The 22,298-nt window shown below is 37.1% G+C and overlaps 1 protein-coding gene across 3 annotated transcripts in view; it reads right to left on the minus strand.

Moving 5' to 3' along the window:
- Nucleotides 1-22,298, minus strand: part of PTPN12 (protein tyrosine phosphatase non-receptor type 12) — a 69,511-nt gene that overhangs the window by 16,489 nt on the left and 30,724 nt on the right. For all 3 annotated transcript variants that reach the window (XR_004981814.2, XM_036400823.2, XM_036400822.2), the window contains exons 2-11: nucleotides 21,507-21,615; nucleotides 18,333-18,409; nucleotides 17,177-17,272; nucleotides 16,124-16,162; nucleotides 15,336-15,407; nucleotides 13,847-13,906; nucleotides 11,265-11,407; nucleotides 9,801-9,867; nucleotides 9,145-9,222; nucleotides 8,961-9,059 (exon numbers count right to left, since the gene is read on the minus strand). Coding sequence is in view for 2 of the 3 variants with exons in the window: in XM_036400823.2 (XP_036256716.1) it covers nucleotides 8,961-9,059; nucleotides 9,145-9,222; nucleotides 9,801-9,867; nucleotides 11,265-11,407; nucleotides 13,847-13,906; nucleotides 15,336-15,407; nucleotides 16,124-16,162; nucleotides 17,177-17,272; nucleotides 18,333-18,409; nucleotides 21,507-21,615 (840 nt within the window). In the remaining variant the exon portion in view is untranslated. The remainder of the gene's footprint in view (nucleotides 1-8,960; nucleotides 9,060-9,144; nucleotides 9,223-9,800; nucleotides 9,868-11,264; nucleotides 11,408-13,846; nucleotides 13,907-15,335; nucleotides 15,408-16,123; nucleotides 16,163-17,176; nucleotides 17,273-18,332; nucleotides 18,410-21,506; nucleotides 21,616-22,298) is intronic.

Here is a 22,298-nt window from a genome sequence, read left to right on the forward strand (position 1 = left end):
TAATATATAACATTATGATCTATTTTTGGCTGCCATATGGAGATCACTTCGAAAACTCTCTTCTAAATGTACAAAATTATTTTTCACCTTGTGTATCCAACTTCAAATTTTTCTGACTGAAGATTTTGGTCTGTTTGCCATTGAACAATCCACTAGAGAAAATACTCAAAAGCTGATCTTTCTTTAGTAGTGAGCAAGCTCTCATACACCCTCCCAATTATTCACTTGAATAATTAAATGAATAATTGGAAAATAAAGCATTTATTTTCCAGTCAGTCTAGTTATTTTCACTTGTACAATCACTCCAATGAAGATAAGAATAATCTACAGTGTTGTGAGAAAATGAGAAAGATCTTAACCCCTTGTTTCCTAATGCATTGATCTAGAACACTTCCAAATAACCTCCCATTTGTGTACAAGAAAGTTTAATTTACTCAGCAAAGAATGAAGATTTTAATTTCCATTTAGGACCATTAATATAAAATATTTTTTATATGTGCAGCTATTTAGACTTACATGTATATACATGTAAAATACTGCTGTGTGTTAACCTTAGCTAGGCAGCTAAACCCCACAAGAGCCACTCTCTCTCTCATTGCTCCACTCCACCCCTGGAGGGGAAAGAGGAACAGCAGGAAAACTTGGGGGTCAAGACAAAATTGTTCAGCAGGCAAAGGAGAAGTGGGAGAAGATAAAAAGAAATCACAGAAGCAATGCCAAAGCAATCACTCATAACCTTCCACAGGTGGGCCTCTGCCAGTTCCTGACTGTGCAAACACTGCTCAGCAAGAGCTGCAGCAAACAACCAGCACTGTTTAGCTGCAAACAACCAGCACTGGTTTCACCACAGATCTAAAACACACCACCCCAAGAGTGGCCATGAACTTTATTTAACTACAGCCCAGCCCCTAGGCAAAAATAAGGAAAAAACCATATATGATTAAAAATCAAAGCAGAACATGCAACAGTCTAAAGCTGACATCTATTTCCAAAGATGTGCCACAGCCAAAGACCCAACAAAACCAAGGAGGACCTTAGTGTTATCTTAACTTTAATGCTCATTTTACCTAAAGGCTGTTCTTGCAGAGGGTCCCTTTTAAAAAGCAATCTTTAAAAAGAACAATATCCCAAATGGGTGTAATACATTTCAAAGGCCAATACCACGTTCAGGCAATAGGGTCTGCTCTGCCAGCCTGCTGCTGAGACTGGTGATAGGGATTGACCTCCCTCAGTCTTACAGAACAAAAGGCAATTCCCTGTTAATTTTCTGCTTCAGATGTGATAGTTGCATTTGAATTCAGTGAGCAATTTTTGCTTTGGAAGATAAACTACAAGTTGCCTCAACAGTTAACTACCTTCACTTCAATTCAGATTAATTAGTTAAATGTTTTTAGCTTCCATTACTTGTCTTAAAAGTTACCATACTGCTGCTGGCTACTGTGAAGAGTCTATTATCAAATTCTATTCCTCAGTGTACTAAGTGGAGCTTTACCTGTGCAGAAAAAAATGAACTATTTTGATCTTTCTTACTGTTTTTCCCTAAATGCCCCCATTAAGTTGCTGTCAAATATAATATTGCACAAGTACTCCAGCAGAAACACCCTATTGTTCCTTAATGAATGGATGGTGTTAGCCCTTTCAGGGAAATTGCACAGGGAGTTCATTGTCCTGCTGACCACTAGCTCAAGCTATCAGGGTTTTTTTGGAGTAAGATTCAATTAGCAGATAAAAGCCACTCACATTTAAATGAACACCACTGAAGCTCCCACTGCAGTCAATCAAGGTTGTTTGGTTTCATACAATCATAGAACAGTTTCTGTAGGAAGGGACCTTCAAAGGCCATTTAATCCACACCTTCCTGCAATGATCAGGGACATCTTTAAAAAGATCAAGTTACTCAGAGCCCTGTCCAAGCTGGCCTTGGCTGCTGGCAGGAATGCCAGGATGGGGCATCTGCAGCCTCTCTGGGCAACCTGTTCCAGTGTTTCATCATCCTCATCACAAAACATTTCTTCTTTCCATCTAGTCTGAATGTACTGTCTGAATTGAAAACCATGATGCTTTGTCCTCCTGCAACAGGCCCTGCTAAAAACCCTGTCCCCATCTCTCTCATGAGCTCCTGGAAGTACTGCAAGGCCACAGTGAGGTCACCCTGGAGCCTTCTTTTCTCCAGGCTGAGCCACCACAACTCCCTCAATCTTCTAAGGAGAGCTGCTCATCCCTGTGCTCCTCTCTGTGTCCCTCCTGGGGACTCACTCCAACGGGTCCCTCCTGTGCTGGGGACCCCAGTGCTGGCAGCACAACCCAAGGTGGGGTCTCAGGCATGGAGCAGAGGGGCAGATTCACCTCCTCTCACCTGCTTTGGAAGCAACTAATGACTGAGGAAAAATATGAATGTGAGTTGTTTTGGGGTTTTTAAATTAGTATGTCTACAGTGGTTTGCATCCAGATTTGGGGTCCCCAGCACTGGAAACATTACCATGGGCCATGAACATCCAACCCCTCCATCAGCTTCTCTCAAAAATTTTGGTGCCAAAGATGCTGAGGCTCCCAGTATTCCACAATAAACTGTTTCCTGCTCAATGGTTGTGCCATGTTCCTCCCTGCTTCCCCCAGTGGTGCAATGCAAACTCTGAATCTCTCCCTTATGTATTTGTTACTATGGATAGCACTGAGTGCATTGGTATTGTACTAAAAAGGCTCCCCTTACTCAGAAGTATTAACAACCAAAGCTAGAAATGAATGCATCCTAAACAACTGCATCCTGAGCACAGAGTGGGCTGCTGGCCTTGCTTCAGCACTGCAGCCCATCCCAGTTTCACAAGGCAGGAAGATGCTAGAAAGAGAGAGACTCCACAAGAGTTCCTCCCCCTCACCACCAACCTCTCCATCCTACAACAGAGCAGAAAAGTCTCCCAGTTCAGCTCCACTAGCACAGAAGTTTTCAGGAACACATTTCTTATTTATGCACTCATTTTTCTAAAGGGTATTGGCAAGGGAAAGGGTGTGCCTGTTGGCTCTAGACTAACTTGTCCAGAAAACAAACCAGCAGCTGCATCCCTGTCCTTCTATGTTTGTAAAGTGTTTGTGAACAGAATGTTTCCTGAGATATGCTTTTCTCACAGGCAGAAGAAAAAGCTTATTAGAGAAGCTAACATATGTCAAAGCTTTTTTAAACTCCACATATACACTAACAAGCTGTTTCTAGTTGAGACAGGCAGAAGTAGCTGAAAGGGCGCTGCTATTTTTGTTACTGGTAACAAAATATATGTATAAGCCCTAAAAAAATGTATATAAACTCAAATGTCCAAGGCACATGCACAACCACAGAGTTTACAAAAACAATTCCTTGAAAAAGAACCATTTATACTCCCAAACAAAACCCAACAAGAAAATCTGCACACACAAAATGATACTTTTAAATTTAACACCAGAAAAGCCAGTGGTTCCCCAATTTTGTACACAGGGAAGGCTTCAGACAGAGAGGTGTTGAAAGTTTCACTTGTGCATCAGGTTCAGCTCCAGATCCATTCACTGTTTTAGTTACATTGAATGAGGAACAAGAATGATTACAGGATTTACTGTCACCAAAAAAAAAGAGGTACTTTGCTACTTTCCTTAATTAGCTCCATGGATTGATGTTTCTGTGAAGGCTTTGTTTACTTTTAGAGAAGTCATTCCCTGTCACTTGTTCTCAATTCTGTGTTACAAGAATAGGGAATAACCAGTATTTTGAGTATTTCTCACCCTTGAGTGACACCAACTCACAGATTTCCCTGTCATATACATCAAACTAAGTGAATAGGCAAACATGCAGAAAAACCAGCACGGAGCAGAAAGGAGGGAGCTCGGCTCTGAAAGCGAATACAGGGTATCTCACTGGGATGACTGCATCTGTGGAGAGGAGCAGATGGTGGTATTAAGAAAAAGCCTTCCACAGCCTTCCTAAGCACAGCTTATCAACATCAGTCAGCACTCCCTTGCTTCTCTAGACAGATGTTGCATTCTCAGGCAGAGCACAATTTTTAAAAGTATCAGCTTAGACAAATCAGGACAACACACGTAGCTCACAGGGGCTATCATACAGAATCATGTTTTAAAAATGGATTTACAAATGTGCAGTTCACTAAGTGTTCAGTGTAGCACCCTGCTTTCTCACAGAGGACAACTACCCTACTGTCTCACTGCACTGTCTTCTCAGTGTAACATGGGTAAAGAAAAAAACAGGATCTTTCCCCAACCTTTGTGTCTATTTGCATCAAATGCTCAACAGTTCATGAGCTCCCTTGGAGTTGCTCCCCTGAGGAAGCAGCTACTGAGATCAAGTGCAACTGCTCATGGTTAGGAATTTCTAGGTATTCTGTTAAACTGCAGATATACAGACAAGTGCATACCTACCTATGAAAGACTACATTAATAATTGACAAGGCCATAAACTCAAATACTTTGTGTAGATTGCCCCCGGTCTACTAAAATGCAGAGTAACTCGTGTTCCTGCAGTAATGCAGAGAAACAAGGACTTCCCACTGTCTAAGGTAACCCAAACTGTGCTATCACCTCCCTAGGGGGGTCTTTCCTCCACCTGCTTCCACCACTGGCTCAGTCACCAAACTGCTGGCACTAACTTCAGGCAAATAGAGGATCTCAGTCTTAGACTGAGATTTCACACACACTGACTACAATTCAAAACCTTTTTCCCAGGAATTCCAATGTATCATTTTCTTTTGGAAACTCACTGTGGAAATATTTAATGTCATTCAGAACCTTTCTGTACTAGTAAAATACTGGCAAATTTACTGCAAAGATTCCTCCAGAAGTAATCTCATGTTTTCCCTTAAAAGGAATTGAGGCATTCCTTTTGCCCTTTTTATAAAGCAGCATGGGAATCACTGAGCATCAGTAGATAAAAAGAGAAATACTTCAGATTGAAATGATACACTCAAGTGACTCAGATTAAATAAAACATTCCAACAGAGGCAACGAGATCAATGTCTCTGAAGAAATACATGATTTTTTAGAAGGCTGCAATGACAAAAAATATCCTTCCAAGCTGCCAAACACCAAAGAGAATATGAACAGCACAGACTTTTCACTTACAGTTTCTAAACCATTAATGTTTCAAATAACAACATTCTTCTTAGAGCATCCAATTCCTCCGTGACTTCTACAAGTGCAGTCAACCACCACAACAGAACTCTATTGCTTTTACAGCACAAAATGCAAGAGACACTGAGAGCACCAGCACTGCCAGATTTTGGAGAAAGTGATTACTAACACAAGCTTCTACTCATGGATAAGGGCAAAGCAAGGACTTGCAGTACCCTAACATGCTTGGTACTGTCAAGAGAAAAAATTCAAAGAAACATTTCTGAATTGAGAGTGAGCTTGGTTGTCTTTTAACCAACTTTCTTTTTCTGCCTTCCAAACACAACATCCAACTTGATGAAATTCTATATGATTCAGACTTTCCAAGACAGCTACAATTCACAGCTCCAGTTCACTTCAGCTCATGAAGAACCCTCTCAAATAACTCATAAAATATTTAACTGATACAAATCTGACTGATACCTTATCAGATGACCAAGACTAATGATTTCACATATCTTTCAAAGCTTCCAAACACAACATCAAGTGTAATATTTTCACAGCAGTACTAACAAAGCCAGTGATGGTGAGAAGCACAGCTATTGACTTGAAATACATGACAATATGACCAAGAATTTCAGTGAGAAGGGCTTCAGTCCAGGACTCTGTTCCAATTTAATTGTTTGGTAACTGGAAAGTACTACTAAGTAGGGGAAGGTAATAGTTCTGATTATCAAATTTAGCATCTGAATTCTTTCCTTGTCACAAAAAAATGGCTCCTGAGCAGCAATTCTTCACCCTGAAATTTGGCTGCTTGGGGTACTGTTGAAATTACTGGTATCTGAGCAGAGCTTTCCTTATTTCAATTCATTTAAATACTTAGTGCTCTGTCAAACATTTGCAGCTCTACACATTCACAACAGGTATAACTACATGGTATACATTTCCTACATTAAAGCACATCATGTATTTTTGACATGGTTTGGGATCTATCAAATTCTGATGGAAATTCTAACCCTATCCTAAGTCTCTGTTCAAGCCCTGCATGCCTTGCTGCTGACTTTTTACAGTATTGTTTCCAGCAGGGCAAAGCTGGCAAGTTCCCAGAACACACGTTTGGGATTGTGTCTGAGCTACTTCCCCATGAATGCTGCCCCTCAGTGCCAATCAGATTAACCTTTTACTGGGATTTTACTGGGATGTTGCTGGCAAGCCCTGCTCACAGAGCCTCTGGAACTCAACCCATTTCAACACTGCTGGAAATGAGAACAGCAAGAGGGAAACAAACCATGAAATGGACCCTACGGAGCACTCCAGCTCTTCACAGCATTATCAAAATAGAATAGATGACATTTCCTCTTCAGCCCAGGAGCATCTCCTACTTAACTAATAGTATTATAGCCAAAGTAGGCACATGTATTTTTTGGAATTTTTTGGAATTATTTTTCACTGGGCATAATAAAAACTGTTCACATATTGAAGATTTCATAGCTGCTGTAGCATCTGCAGGCAGAGTAACATACATGAAGGAGCCTTAGAATACTACATTGTATTTAATAAAGTTACTTGAAAAATTCCTGCCTCAGATTTAGTTTTTTAACCAGGATATATCCCAGAATGGTTGTTTGTTTTTTTAAAAGAAAGCAAAATAGAAAATTTCTGGGGAAAATCAGACATTATATACAACAGGTGCCACATTCCTGAAGGAAAAAAAGGAGCTTTGTCAGAATATCAAAGTGATGTCTCAAGTGAGCTTCAAAGTTTTGAGAAAATATTTAACTGGATATGTGAAGTTTCCCTTATAAATCCTGAACAGAAGCTAAGCCTACACCAGTTAATTCATTCAAAGCAATTTTTGTAATAAATGGACAGTAGCAAATTTAAGTACCAAACTTTTAGATACAGAAATTCTCCACCTATGAGACTTGGTTCCCCTCAAGCTTTCTGCAGAATTATTCAAGTAATAAAAGGCAGAAGCATCATTTCCCAACACAAAGCAGGCTATGCCTAGTCAGACAAAGATTGACTTGGCCCTGCTTCCAGCAGTGACTGAAGGGAACTTCAGGGAAGAATAAGATCAGAGCAGGCATACTGGGATCCTTCCCTAGAATGTTTTCCAACAGATTGCAGCTCTGGAATTTGACAGGTCAGAGGTCAGTGAAACTCATGGAAGATTCCAAGATGGTGAGATATTCACCCCAAAGATACAGGCTTTCAGCTGCAAGGAGCTCTGCAGCTTCATGTTGCATTTTTTAGACAAATGTCACTTTTTCATTAAGTCTTTCAGGTCTCACTGGTATTCCTTAGAAAAAGTTAAGAGTAATCAGCTTTCTGTGGTTAGTCAGCCTCTGCTGTTTTTAACCTCAGCCATTTTTTTCTCCATCTCAGTCTGGCTGTTCTTTAGATTGAGCCTTCCAACACCTTTGATCCTTGTCCAGTTGTTTAATGCTCAAATTCTGCAACATATTTTTGAGATAAGCAGACTTGACATGCAGTCAGTAGTCCAGCTGCAAGTACCCACACAAGGACATTACATTCTCTGCTCTTACCAGTTTCCAAGTAACTGCTAAAATTCAATTTCCTTTACAACTTGTTGATCATAAACCAAGATCATATCCAAGTAAAACTCAAAACTCACACTCCATCACTGCCTTTTCAGAGCTGGGATTCATCCCTCTCTCACCCCCATATACATTACCTATCCATTTCCTACTTGGTCTTGTTTTATTAGTCAGCAGATCTCTCAAGCTGTGCTAAAGACAGCACTTGCCTTTGTTACAGAGTACCACCATAATTTGCCACAGCTTTACTCATCTTCTGGAATATGCAAGTCATTTAATGTATATATAGCAATAGGAGTAAGTTAGTAAGAGACATTTTTCATCCTATATAAGAGCACAGACACAGGTCAGATTTAAGGCAAATAACCAGAAGATACAGTAGACTGATCTACCTATTATTTTATAATCAGAACTCAAGTACTTAGAAATCACTTCTGTACAAAGCTAATCAATCTGCATATTCCAAACCCTGCCATGCTCATTTCTCAGGAAAAAAAAAAATAAAAATCCCACATCAGCTTAATCAAACCTGTAACAAATAAAAATAGCCAGCCCTATCCATACTTCCATACTGCATTTAGTCAACAAGCTCCTTGTCATGACTGAAGACCTCATAAGTACTGCATGAACCATATAAATGCTCAGGGGTTAGCAGAAGGGTGGATACATTTAATCCAAGAATTGAAAACATTCTAGACTTCCTAGAAAGCACATATAGGATAGCTAGATCCCTAAAATAAATAGGATGCTTATTAATAAAAGCATTTTTAAAATTGCTTCCAGATATTTCAGAGTCCTGGAGATACCACTCATACTCCCTCTAGAGAGCTATGGAATCTGCACCAATTAGGGACAGAAAATCACTGAATAAACAAAACACAATCCAGGGACAAAGGGTGGTACAGAGTTCTGGACTGTGGGAGAGAAAGAATATATTAATCCAAAAGCCATTTTTCACACAGTGCCCAGCAGCAGCCAAGAAAACATATCTAAACAAAAAAAAAGAGAACAAACATATAGGGCATATGAAATTTAAAGGGGAAGGATAGAAAGACAGAAAAATCCTCAAATACTGTAAATACCAATGAAGAATATTTTTTCCACTTCCTTCTCCTTTGTTAAAAGGATAGAGCATGCAGCTCTCTGACAAAAGCATTTTAAACTTTTATTTCTCTCCCCTAACCTATTTCAATGCAAGCAGTACTTTAAAAAAACCATGAGAGCTTAATAAGATCACACCATTGAACACTAAAAACAACTTCACAGGAGAATTATCATCAGAAGCTAACAGCTACATATGGGAAAGACACCTACCACTCCATCTGCAATCTTCCAGTCTGCACAACTTTCGTATTTTTGCAGTTGCTTTTCAAACAGTTGTGCTATGGCTCGATGGACAAGCTCATACTGCTCCTGTAAGGTACCAGATAAAAATTAATGCACAAGATCTTCTCAAAGAATAGCAATATATTATCACATTTATTTAAAAAACCTATACCTTTGTTTGCACTGCAGAATGCCTCTGTGTCCTCATTTCCTGGATTAAATTAAATACATTGAATTCTTCAGGTATTTTCTGAAATACAGAAGCAAGTTGATTACAATGACATAACTGTCAAAACAACAATATAAAAGCTGTTAAACACAAAAAAGTCTAACTTTTATAGGTAAAGTTAATCTCTTCTCTCCACACTGCAACTATTAAATTTTTTTTCAAAGCAACTTCAAATTTACCTTTGATTTAGATCAGATGAGAGCATTTCAAGCATTTTTGAAATGAAATAACCAATGCCATGAATATGGCACTGCAATATTAACAATGCTTCATAATCTAAAAATCCCAGAATGAAGTAACCCCTTTATATTTTAGCTGCATGATAAATCAGAGAGACTGAGAAAGTTAAATTTAAAAATCAATTTATACTGAAATCTATTTTTTTTAATTAGAATTTTATAGAGACCTATTTAGATAAAAACTTGCTGTCAAAGACAGTAAGTTCATACTAAAGCATGAGTGCAATGAAACTAAACATCCAACCTGTAAAGAGTTCCAGAATGTCCTAAACATTTCCCTATTTTTGAACACTTTGAAGCTCAATCAATCCCTGTTATGAAATTACAGAATGTCATAAAACTTCTTTTAGGATTCCTTACCCCAGCTTTAAGCAAATTCCATGTATAATCTATGGCACAGATGGCTCCTGTTCTTCCACACCCTGCACTATAACATAAAAAGATAAGTGTTAGATATTATTTAAATTTGATAAAAAACCACTATAAGCCTCATATTTTGGAAGTGCAAAATTTAAAAAAAAAATTCCAAATCCTTCAACTATCATTTTAATTTCACTCAGCCTGACACTATAGTGTCTTAAAAATGAAATTAGCAGTGCAAAATGCAGCATTGAATTTTTTAATGCAGGTTTTCATTGCCATTTGGAACTGCAGTCACGAAAGATGATTCAGAGCTGACAATTTTATTGTCCCTTCCTTTTGTCACACTATTCCCAGCTACTACTGCTTCATCAGGTGTGGTCTTCTCCAAGTTTAATGATAAATGATGTAAAATGGCAGAACAGAAGACATTGAAAGACTTGCCACATTATTCTGATTTAGTATCACATCCATATTTTTTCCTCTTTAGCTGAAAACATAAATCTGAAAGTTTAAGAATGACAGCAAACTATCTTATTTATTTTTCCTAATTGTATGAATTCCTCTGTTTTACACATGCAGATTTATAATTCATGCATATTTATTACATAATAATTACACTGCTGTAAAGAATCAACATTCAGAATTATAATGACATTCAAAAAGAACAGGACAAAGTGAATAGATTCCAGTGCTAAGTCAGTTTATGTTTTTAGACCTCACTGAAGAGTGACAACTCAAAAAAAGGATACAGCCCTAAGAGAATAACGAAGCTCTAAGGACTTAATAACTCCCATGAATTTAACATGTCCTGGCTTATCAATCTGAATTCAATTTTTCCTGACATAACACATGAACCTTTGTTCATTTAAAAAGCATTAAAAACAATAGGCAAGATTTTCAGATAAATTGTCAGAAAGTGTCAATGTAGCAAAACATTTTCATAGCAATTCAGTCTCAACAGTTCTGGTAGCCAAATTTTAGGTCAAGGATCAAACTCTTGTTTAGAAGCAAAGACTTCCCAACTGGAAACTACAACCTGCTCATTCAAGATCTTTTCTGTCATATTAGAGCACAGACAGAGTTCTTAGTGGTGCTATGCAGTCTCTCCTATTGAGAATGGAGCCTTTACTCTCAAGCTGATTTGCAGTGATCTTCAAAGTCTGTTTTGTCCTCACAAGGATTTATGTCTTAAGAACCTCAAAACAGGTCCCCTTTGAAAGGCTCATTCTTTTCTGATTGATATTCTGTCTTAAACTGAAGTAAAAGCAAAATTTCACTGTGACATCAGTTTTAAGAAAATGAAGCCTGGATGATTTTGAATTAAATTTTGTCATGAGAATTTTTCAACGAAAATAAATAACTCAATTTGGACTCAAAACTAAAACTAGTGCATCCTATAAAAAAAGTCTAGACTTCAAAAAATGAAAATGCTTAAAATGAAAAGATAAATCCATTTGATACCTGCAGTGTATGCAAATAGGAACATCTTCATGTTCCTGGTATTCTCTCATCAAGCTGATCATGTCCAGAATAGAATCAAAAGACGAAGGGACATCGTGGTCAGGCCAGTTAACATAATGAAACTGATAGACACTACGAGTCTCCTAAGGGGGAGCAGGGAGAAAGAGAACACACATTTCAGTTTGTACCAGAGTAGCTCTATGAACCTTTGCTTTGACAAGTAATTGACTGGATTAAAAACCACAACCACTACAAAAAAGAAAAGAGAAATTCTGAAACCATATTTGAAGTGCTGCTAATGCATAAGATGCCCTATGGGACAGTTCAGAAGCCCCTCTCTATTATATGGGTAAAGGACCAACAATGCTGCACCATATGAAAAGGCTCTATGTCCTTACAGCTAGAACTTGGAAATGGAGAAAGAATCTTTCATCTTTCTACTTGTACTTCAGTAACTTTCATTGAGGGAAAAAATGGAGGCAAAGGTGTTGTTTTGTCACACTACAAAATAAAGAGTGTGCACATGTGCACAGGCTATCAGAGGGAAATTAAGAAAACAACAGAAATAATCGAGACCATACCTAAATATGGATCACACTTGCACTTTATTCTAGCAGCAGGAGCTACAATAGTACTAAGACAAGGTAAGAAGCAGGCTTTAGAACAGCTCAGTTACTCAGCTCCCTGAATCCCTGAAAATCCTCCCTTTCATCACTATCCAAAGCATCTGCAGCAAGCAGCAGAACCAGCAGCTAGTTCTACTGCACCTTCCCATGCTGGGGTTCACCTCTGGGTTCCAGTATCCTCCTCAAAGTAATGTACTGGAGAGCATGAAGGTTTTGATCCACATTATAGTCTAGAGGTTTCAAGACCTACACTACCTTCTGTTTCATTATGTGAGAAGCAACATAGCAGGCCTTTTGAGCATGGAAATTTATCTATTTTTGATGCTTGACTTTTCCCAGCTCTCTGAAAACACCACAGCTAGCTAAAAAAAGAGAAAACACAGCCTAAGAAAGCACAAATTTAAAAATCGACATGATTATGTAAAATCAAGGTCATCAGTAAAAAGGAAGAGTTACAGCTATCTATTAAATTTCACTCAATTACTTCTAAAAACACTATTGATTTTTCACATAAGCAGAGTAGTCAGGGGAAAAAAAAAGATTTGTTTTATATAGGAAAATCAAACATTTAAAAGAACCTTTATAGCCCTTTTTCTCTACTGCCACTTACATACTAAACAACCAAAGTTCTTGAAAATAATCAAGTTTCAGTCAAACTGATTTTCCTTCTAGAAACTAAAGTAACTCTGTAGATTTATGGGAATTTTAAATCCTTTTGCATAGCTTCCTTTGTATGATAATCCACTGCAAATGCTACAGAAGTGACAAAATACATAATTATTCTGGAAAACCTGTAAGTAAACTTAAAAGGATATTCCTTTATACCACAAACACACTTTTCCTCCCCAGTGCAAGGCTATGCTTAGAATACTTCAAAGAAAGATGAAAAGTCTGCAGTTAATTTTACAGGAATCCTCAAGCAAATTGGCTACATAAATCTGAAGAAAAACCACGTTATCAGATGCACAGATCAAATATCAACACATCTTGTTAACCCTTTCAGTTAAATTGCTCCTCACAGGAACAAGCTTGTTTCCTTGCTAAGATCAAAAGCTCAGCACAAGCTGTAACTTTTTGTTGCTGCTCAGTTTTTAAGCAGTACACAGGCTTCTAAGTGGGACAGAACTCCCCAGAGACAACAGCCAAACATCATTTGCATGTGTAGTACAGGCAAGCAAAATCTACATCAGCCACAGTCTCTGGTCTAACTGGTTCATACAATATTTGGGTATTAAAAGGAAGGCAGGTTCTGCTTTGGGGTTTTTGGTATCCAGTTCTGTTTTGAAATGCACCACTTCAAACAATGCCACAAACCCCCATTATTACACAGAATTTCTGTTATCTAAACTGTCTCACAGCCCAGTCAGTTATGAGCACTAACAGAAACTGATTAAGTTCATGCATTCCCAGCAAATACTGCAGACAAAAATTATTCCCCAAAATCACTCCCCTCATGATTAAGCAGCTCTCATAACTGCTGTGGTATCTGTTGTTGAAATGGAACAAAACTTTGATAAAGAAAACATAACCACAAATGAGACTAACCTGTAATAAATCATTTATTAATGCTGATTGCCAATTAAAATGACAGGTATTCTGCAAATTAGACTATCATACTTTGTGTTTTTACAGGAGGGCTCTACAGTTTTTATTTACTGGTAGCTGTTTTTCAGTCAAATGAAGTCTAACACTTGACATTTGACATCTGACATTTCAGTGTAAGTTTACAAGAAAAGCTTAATCCATTTGGGTAAACAAGAACATAGAAAAGGCAAAGAGTTTCACTATTTCTCCTTTATATACTAAGATTTTAACATCTCTTCCAAACTTTATCATTTACATCCATAATCAGCACCTAAAAAAGTGAAGATACTTTCACGAGTTTCTGACATTGTATCATTTTGGAGACTTTTGAACAATCATTGAAGGTGAGACAAGAAGTGACTGTGTACTTACATTTTGAAATTCAAGTAATAATGTTCTAATGAAATAATCTGTTCTTGCTTGCTCAGCTTCCTAAACATGAGAAAACAATAATGCATTGGAAAAAAAAATTAAAAATCAATATGCAACACACAGGGCATAACTAAAATATCAAACTTGAAACTCAGGGTTTCTTTTTTAATTTATTGGTTTTGTATTTATGATTTCCTCAAGAGAGGGGCAATCAAAACACAGATTAATACACCAGCAAGTCAGCTTGCTGCACAGGATGTGCAAAATGGGTTACTTTTACTTAAAAGTGTGAGTTTTGAAACTGTCTGTTCCAAAGTCATCAATGAGCCACATAAGAATATTTCTAAGTACCTCTTTTGCTTTACTTCTCCATACTTTTAATTTACAGATTGCCTTTCACAGCCATCCCTCTATAACACTTTTGCTGTATAAACTTCAGCCTCTTACCACTCTATCCTGTGAGGTCTCCTTTTATATTTTTCCTTTTCCATTGTTTTCAATTAAGGGTGCATCTAAAAGAATCACTAATTATCTTGGTTGTGGCCAAAAAAATCTAGCTTCTAGCTCACAGAATTTTCAAATCTTCCTTTGGAATATCAAGCAAAGTTTATACTGCAGAAATCAAACAATATTATTGTACTTTAAATATCAGTAACATCAGAATTTGAAGATGCCTTTAAAAACTTTGCACTGCAGCTTCCCACAGAGAATTTAGGAGACTGAATATATGCTTTAATGTGTTTCTATCTCCTCCTGGGAATTTACCATTTCCCATCAACAACTGCAACACTGCAGGTTTTAAAGCTATGCAGCCCACATACACCAGAGTACCCAAAGGTAATAGATTCTGCTGTAGCTAAGGCAATTACAGCAAACACACAAACCCCTTTCCCCAGTATCCCAAGGAACAGGGCAAAAAGCAGCCAAATTTGAATCAATTTACCCTAGGAAAAGGTTACTCAGAATCTTTATAGACTAAAATCTGCAAGTATGTATTTTCCTGACAAGATGAATCAAAGTGTACTTAATTCTTGTTAGACTATTTCAAAGTAGTATTAATAGCTGAATAAGCAAGCATGAAAACTCTTTCTGAACACCTAAAAACATGTCATGATAATTAACTTAATAAAAATAACCTGTTCCAGTGGTACTTCAGCTCACTCAGAACACACAAGTCGTATCACACAAAACAACTGCACAAGATTTTGATTTTTTGTCTGGTGCAGACATTCAAGCAGCATATAAAGCTCAAGAAATAATACATAAAAACATACAAGAGCAAGGGACACAGGTTCCCTTCTTTGAAAGAAAAAAACAATCATGGAGGATTCAAAAAACCACACAGCTTAGATGTGCATGTTCCTTTGAGAGTCCTTGGGTAAAACTTAGTTGTGAACAACTAAAAAGCCCACCACATACATTTCATTGAATATTTAAGTGACAAACCCACTAAATACTTGAAAATTAACTTATAAAGCTTTATACTTACACAAGAAACACGAAATGGTCCAAAAGTTACAGCTGCTTCTCCATACAGAGGCCAGTAACGCTCACATTTTTTCTGTTAAAGTAAAGAAGCCCAATTTAATTCATGCATGGTACTGGAAGATGATTAACAGAAGCAGAGCAGACAAAATCACAGCCCTGAATGCCTTATTCTGGACTTCTTTTAAGATAATAAAAATAACTTTTCTTTTGGATAAGAGAAAAACAAAACCAAGACCTCAAACAACCCACAGAAATACAGGCAAAAGACACTTTGCAAATTAGGATGCAAACTTCATGTCTGCCTGTACCATATGCCTAAGCATCATGCAGAGGGGAGCAATGAAAGCTTAGTTTTCATGGAAGCTGAGAATTCACAATTCTGGATTTCCTTCTAAGGTTGTAAGAATAAAGAAGAGAGATTAAAAAAAAAATTGTTTTTGCAGCTGTATGAATTGACAGGAAATTCTGAAGGACTTGGGATTTTCATAGTTGGCCTACATCCCACAAAGAGCAAGACACTTTTTCCACAGTGACACAGCCAGAAACAAACCCTTGGTACAGTTCTGTACACAAACACACACTGAGATGACACCTAAATAATCATGTAACCCCACAAATGGGGCAGAGAAATGCAGTCTCATGAACCATTTCCTATGTACAGAAATGTAAGGATAAGCATTCTCACTTCATCTGGTATTATTATCACAGCTACAGATTTGGCAGATGAAGTTTCACAGCTATTGCCCCATATGGGCAAAGCTCATTTATTTTTGTATTTAGGACACATACCCTTCCCATTTCAAATTCTCGACAGGCCATTACAATTATCTGAAAAGACAAAAAAAAAAAAAGGTGCTCCAAGTTAGAGGTTTTTGGATCATGTAACTTAAACCCACACTTCACCCCTTGCTTCTGTCAGGCAGATACTGATACCCTTGTAGTGGTTACTAAGGAAGAGACTAATTATAAATAATATTTTCTTTCCTGCATACACATGCTCCTCTAATTCTAAAACACTAACCAAGTTTCATCCTTCACAAAATCTACATCACTAATACAACACTTCAAGGATACTTAATTCAAATTCACTGTAATCCTGCACAAATACCTAATTTATTCAGTCTGACTATAAAGTCTAAATTTATAAAAATAGAGAACTATTTACCAGCTGGAAGAAACATAGCTATATTTGCTTAAAATGACATAGAATGCATAAAATATGAACAACCCCCCCCCCCAAAAAAACCCCTTGACCATCAATCAAATTTCTTAGGTGAAGCTATATCAGAAAGCCTGAGTAGCACAATAAAAATGCACAAACAGGTAAGTGTTAAAAAACTACTCCCCTCCCAAAAAAATTTTCAGAAAAAAATTGTCAAACCTATCCAATTTCCACAAGTATTTAAAAGTTAATTCCTGACAAAAGCTGTTTAAACACACATAGAATATATAAAGCAATAACTAACCCAAAATTAGCATAAAAGGAAAGGTAACTGGTTTGGGGTTTTGCTTGTTGTTTCACATGCTGGTTCTGTATTTGATTTTGTCAGTCTACATTAAGTCAGAATTGTAAGGTCTCCTACCTTACAGATAAAACAAGCAAGAACCTGCTCATAAATATGAAGGACTTAACGTTCATTCAACAAAATTATTACTTTAAATTTACATTATTAAACTGAATAAACAACATTAATTGCATTTAACTACAAAAGGCAACATTTGGGAAGCAAATAATCTAAATCACTGTCAATATTTTGATAATAATAGCCAGCTCAAGCAAAAAACTACACAATCACAGTGCCATGAAATAAGGTAACACTGAATTTTTCTACAGGTACTTACAGCAACGTTGTATTCCCATATCATCCTCCAGAAGTCTATGACTGTGTTGGCTAAAGGACCCTGGGTAGCAACATATGCTTTTGGCCCATGTACTCCCTGGGATTGCAGAAAGGAACCATTAATGTTTATAAAGAACATTTATCTGCACTGAATTAAAAAAGGTTTTGGGTTGCAATGGTGTAAAATTAGAATATCCTTTTTTTTTATTATATATATCACAGGAAGGGCGAATACGAAACGTGACTCCTAATTACATTAGTGGGAATTGAGCTGGTAATCTCAAGGGAGGCCAAGATCACAACAGCTACAGCACTGCCAGAGACTGTTGCAGGAAATAAGTATTCCCTTTAAGTCTGCATTTTCTTTGTTACTCAAACATTCAGTGAAGAAAAATTGAAAATCTTTCTGTACAAAAGCATCCTCTTGAACAAATTTAAGTTCCTCCCTCCCTGTTATACATTTCAAAAATACAAAATTTTAGAATTTATATTAATAAATACAATTTAATATTAATTTTATTCATTATATTAATTTTCAGTACATTAATATTCAGCTTTTCAAGCTAAATGGAAGATTTACTGCAGGAAGATTTAGATTTTACCTGTTTCTGAAAAATAAATATTGTGTAGAAGCAGCATCAGAATAAAGCTACAAAGACAGCTAAAGATATTAAGACTTTGAAACAAAACTGTAACAGGCTTTTAGTCCAATTCTGGCTTCTCTTTAAGAATGCTGGATTAATTCCATTGCCATTATTAGATTAAGAATGTTAGAATATTAATTCCTTTGCCACACTTCTTCCATGAATAGAGTGAAAGGTACATTAACATACACAAATTGTCAAACACTTCATTTATGGTCCCTAAAAACATCACCTGTTAAAACAACTGAATTTTCCTATGGTATAAATCTCCAATGCACTTGCCTGCCACTAAAATTAAGTATTTTACATTATATTTCCACTTAGGAGTAAAATCAAAGCTTTAAAGATTGTGTTATAAATGGCATCATGTTTGCAATTTTATTCAAGTCATAGTAAAATAATATCTTCCCTTACAGCTTTAAAGTCTTATGTTAGACTATAATATTAAAACTGCACTGACAAGAACAAAAAGCTTAAAAAGAATAGAAGAACTGTTAAACTAGTAGCACATACCTTAATAAAGTTTGCATTGATGTAATCTGAATCTTGTGGAGGAGTTTTTAAGGTCAGTTTAACTCTGCTGTGATCAACTAAAAAAAACCAGACCAAAATATTTTTTGAACAAGGATTACAACACAAGGAAATCAATATAGAACAGCAAATATAATATATATATATAGTACAAAATATAATATATATAGTTCATTAAAGAACATTTTCCAAAGGTGAGTCACACAAGCAAGTCAATACATTTGATTTATGGGTAAACCAGCTCAGGTAGTGAGTGACAAGCAGAGCAGCTCCTACTGCTCTGTGCTTCTGATACTCAAGTTCACAGGGTATCACCCCCTGGAATTCCAAGAGCAATTCATTACAAAGAGGCAAAATACAATTAATCAGAAGCCATCAAAACTGCAGTTACACAGCTTTAACATAGAGCATGGTGGTCAGAATTAAGCCACACTTAGGGAAGGCAGAAAACACAAAACACCAGAGCACAGGTAAAGCAGCTGGCAGCTCTCACAGTCTCTGCCAAGGAGGATTCCATCAGGTACCACAACAGGACACAGGACCAGGGTTTACTGCTCAGGCACACACTGACCCCTGTCCCCCAGAGGCTGGGCTAGGCTCTTGCTGGGGCACTTCTGAACTAGAAAGCAGCAGATTCCTTCATTTAGGGGCTTTTGGACATGTCAAATTTCTGCCTCAAACATTACCAGCTGTCTCAGAGAAAGCTTCTGACAAAACCAGCAGCTCTTGGGAGACCAAAATCCTCAGCAATATAAAAATAGCCTTATTATTTGTTGACAGAATAAACTAAACAGTTTGTTATTCTTTTTGGCCTTAAAAAATGCATATTTAATACAACAACTTGATTGTTACTGAAATGGTGTAGGTGGTTGGCAGGTTTGCCAGTCCTTCCAGCTCTTGTTGATAACAACACTTATTAGCTACAATATAAAAATTGTTCAGACTATCTTTACACTAGAGGTTCTTTCAGTTGAAAATCCATATCAAAAAGGAAATTATATTTAAATGGGGCAACAGAAGTATAGGTAGAAACAGCAGCTGCTCAAGCAATTTGTTACTTGTTGCTCCCAGGGTCAATTCCTCAACCACAGAACAGCTGCTAAACCTTTGATTAGACCTAAATTCAAGAAAAAGACAAAGAACAAATATATTTCAAAAGAGAAAACACAGTTAGTTGGGTTTTTTGTTTTGTCAAAACATCACTGATAATAAAACAAGGAACTGTGCCTAGAAGAAGTAAATGCTAAGAGTTATTTCTATACAGAAAGCTCTCACAAAAAGCTTGCAAAATTGTGAAATTTTTCTGCCAGAGTACCCATAACATGCAAAAAAATCTGTTACCATGTAATGCTTCTTAAAAAAGCACAAGTGTAAATTAGGAGACTTTTAGATCACAAATCTAAAGACAACACACTCATATAAATGCCTAGAAAAACCCTTAAAACACATTGCACTGTTCCGTGCTGATACATAGACATGGTGTTCCATGCTGAACACCAAAAGCAAGAACATTCTCTAACCATGAAATGGTGTCATGGACTTTAGACTAAAAACTGCTTTGAAGTGGCAGAACAGACTAATTAAAGTAGCAGGCTAATGAGGGATCCTATTTTCCCAGCACAGTAGATCCAAAATTCTAGAGCAGTTTCCAAATGCCAACATTGCCATCCTGCTTCTGTGTGACACAGCTCAGCTGTTACAGAGCTTAAGGTCTGGAATAGTATTCACCCCCAAAAATCCACTGCAGTTCTCAGCTTCTGTAGATTAAGTGCTTGGATATTGTTTTATATTGTTATAAAGGTTCAGTTCACAATAACTAATTGGTTCTTCAGGTGAGCAGTGAACCCCATGTTGCATTTAACTACCTTTTAGGATGGCTTAGTAAACTCTAAGGGGAACATGCACCCTACTCCAAAGCCAGTGCTGAGTTAGTGCTGAGGTTCTTAACTTTCTGGTACCAATTTTGATAAATACTAATCTCTGATTAAGTTATAAATGTACATCATTTCCTGGATTTACAAGAGACAGACATGGATACTTGGCCTTTCTCCTGCTTCTCATTTCAAGCTGATTTCCCATCACTTCATTGCTGGAGACTTTGGATGTTTGAGATATTCACTTAAACTGAAAATACATCTTCAGTTTTCCTCAATGTCAGCTTTGAAGTTCACTCATTTCCCCACTCTGAGCTTTATTCCCTCTCAGATCCCAGTGGCTCAGTTTTTATTTCCACAGAAGTAAAACCACTGTCTCACCAGTTCAGCCTGGCTGCTACCAAGATTTCACTATATTGTTCACAATCCACCAAAATGCCAGGACACTGTTAATAAGATGACAATAACAACTTCCTCTCTCTCTTTCACTCTACTGACTAAACATTTCCTCCCAGCTAATAAGCAGAGTAAATTTGTAAATATGTAAATATGTAAATATGTGTTCTGGGACAAGAGAAGGGGCATTTGTCACAACACTACCCCTGAACCTCACTGTCAGCTGTTCAGATCCAGAGGCACAGTGAGCTGTACCCCAGGAGCTCCACAAAGTTAGCATGTAACAAACAGTCTTGTAATTGCACGTGTATCTGTAATATCCACACGGTGGTGGGTTTAAAATCTAAATTGTGCTCTGACTCTTGCTTTCTGTGTCTACACAGTAAAAAGAATTTCATTTGGACTCTAGCAAAATAGAAACCAAAGCTAATCCGGCATTGAAAGTCCTTCAACACCATTTTCAGGATGCAAACAGGCAAAAAAAGATCTATTTTACATCTAAACAGGTTCCTTAAGCTTCCTTAGAATTTCACCTAGACTATACACCGACATTTGTTTGTTTTCTGCCATGAAAACATGCTCCTAAGGAAAACATACATTTAAGCATCTAGTAAAGTTATCAGCTACTCTGAGCTAAAATGAAAGTGTCAGCTCAATACAGCTCAGAACCAGAACATCTCTATCTTTTATGTTATCAGGAGATACCTCTCCTGATAAAATATAAGAACCCTCAGTCCCTTTGCCTTCTCAGTTAAAAATAAAAACATCTTTCAGCAAATTATCTCTAATTTTGCCTTTCAGTAATAACTAAAAAGTAAAATTCAAAATACATGGAGAATAACAAGTCCATTCCTTTGTCCTCTATCAACATGTAAATCAGACTTACATGGTAATATATCCTTGTATCTATTCTTTTTAACATTTTCTTCTTTTTCTCCAGTGGCTGTTGGGTAGATCTTCTCTGTTCTGTATTTTGTTGATAATCTTCTTAACCTCTGGAATAAAAGATTTAACATAAATTTCCAAGCCTTAAGATAAACATCACAAGGGATTAGTTTCATTGACGAAGATGATCACTTGGAAAAAAAAAAAATCTCTTCTCTCCTTTTATGATATTCACTACAATGAAGTTTAAACACCTTTAGTTTAGTACTTTATTTCAGTACTTTTAGCACATCAACAGGTTATGCCTAAGTTGATGCCAGCTCTATGCATTATGAGACATGGAATAATTTTGGAAAAGCCACTACAGCCCCAGCATGAACTATGGCCATATTTTACTTGGACAATACCTTGCCCTGTTGAGTAACAACTGAATTAAGAATACCTGTGAGAAACAGAAATATCTCAGGGTACCTGGAGGAAGAGCACAGCATGGGCTGGCTCAGGAACAGCTGCTACTTGGCTCTGAGGCACCAAGCTTCCAGCACTGACAACTGAACAGAAAGCAAAATCTTACATTTAACCAGTGCCAACTCCTAACACCCAGCTCCTGTGGAGTTTCAAGCTGGAAGAAAGAAGGTCCCTGTCTCTCAGGCACAATTAAGATGAGTGACAGGAAGTCTGCTGTACTCACAACAGTATGTCATTTTTCCCCCTCCATCTATTTCAAACCCTAGAAACATAAGAGAGTCAAAACCTCTAATAATAAAATCCAGCCCCTGCCTTGCAGTAACCT

The sequence above is a fragment of the Molothrus ater genome, chromosome 5, assembly GCF_012460135.2.
Source record: "Molothrus ater isolate BHLD 08-10-18 breed brown headed cowbird chromosome 5, BPBGC_Mater_1.1, whole genome shotgun sequence".
Lineage (NCBI taxonomy): Eukaryota > Metazoa > Chordata > Aves > Passeriformes > Icteridae > Molothrus > Molothrus ater.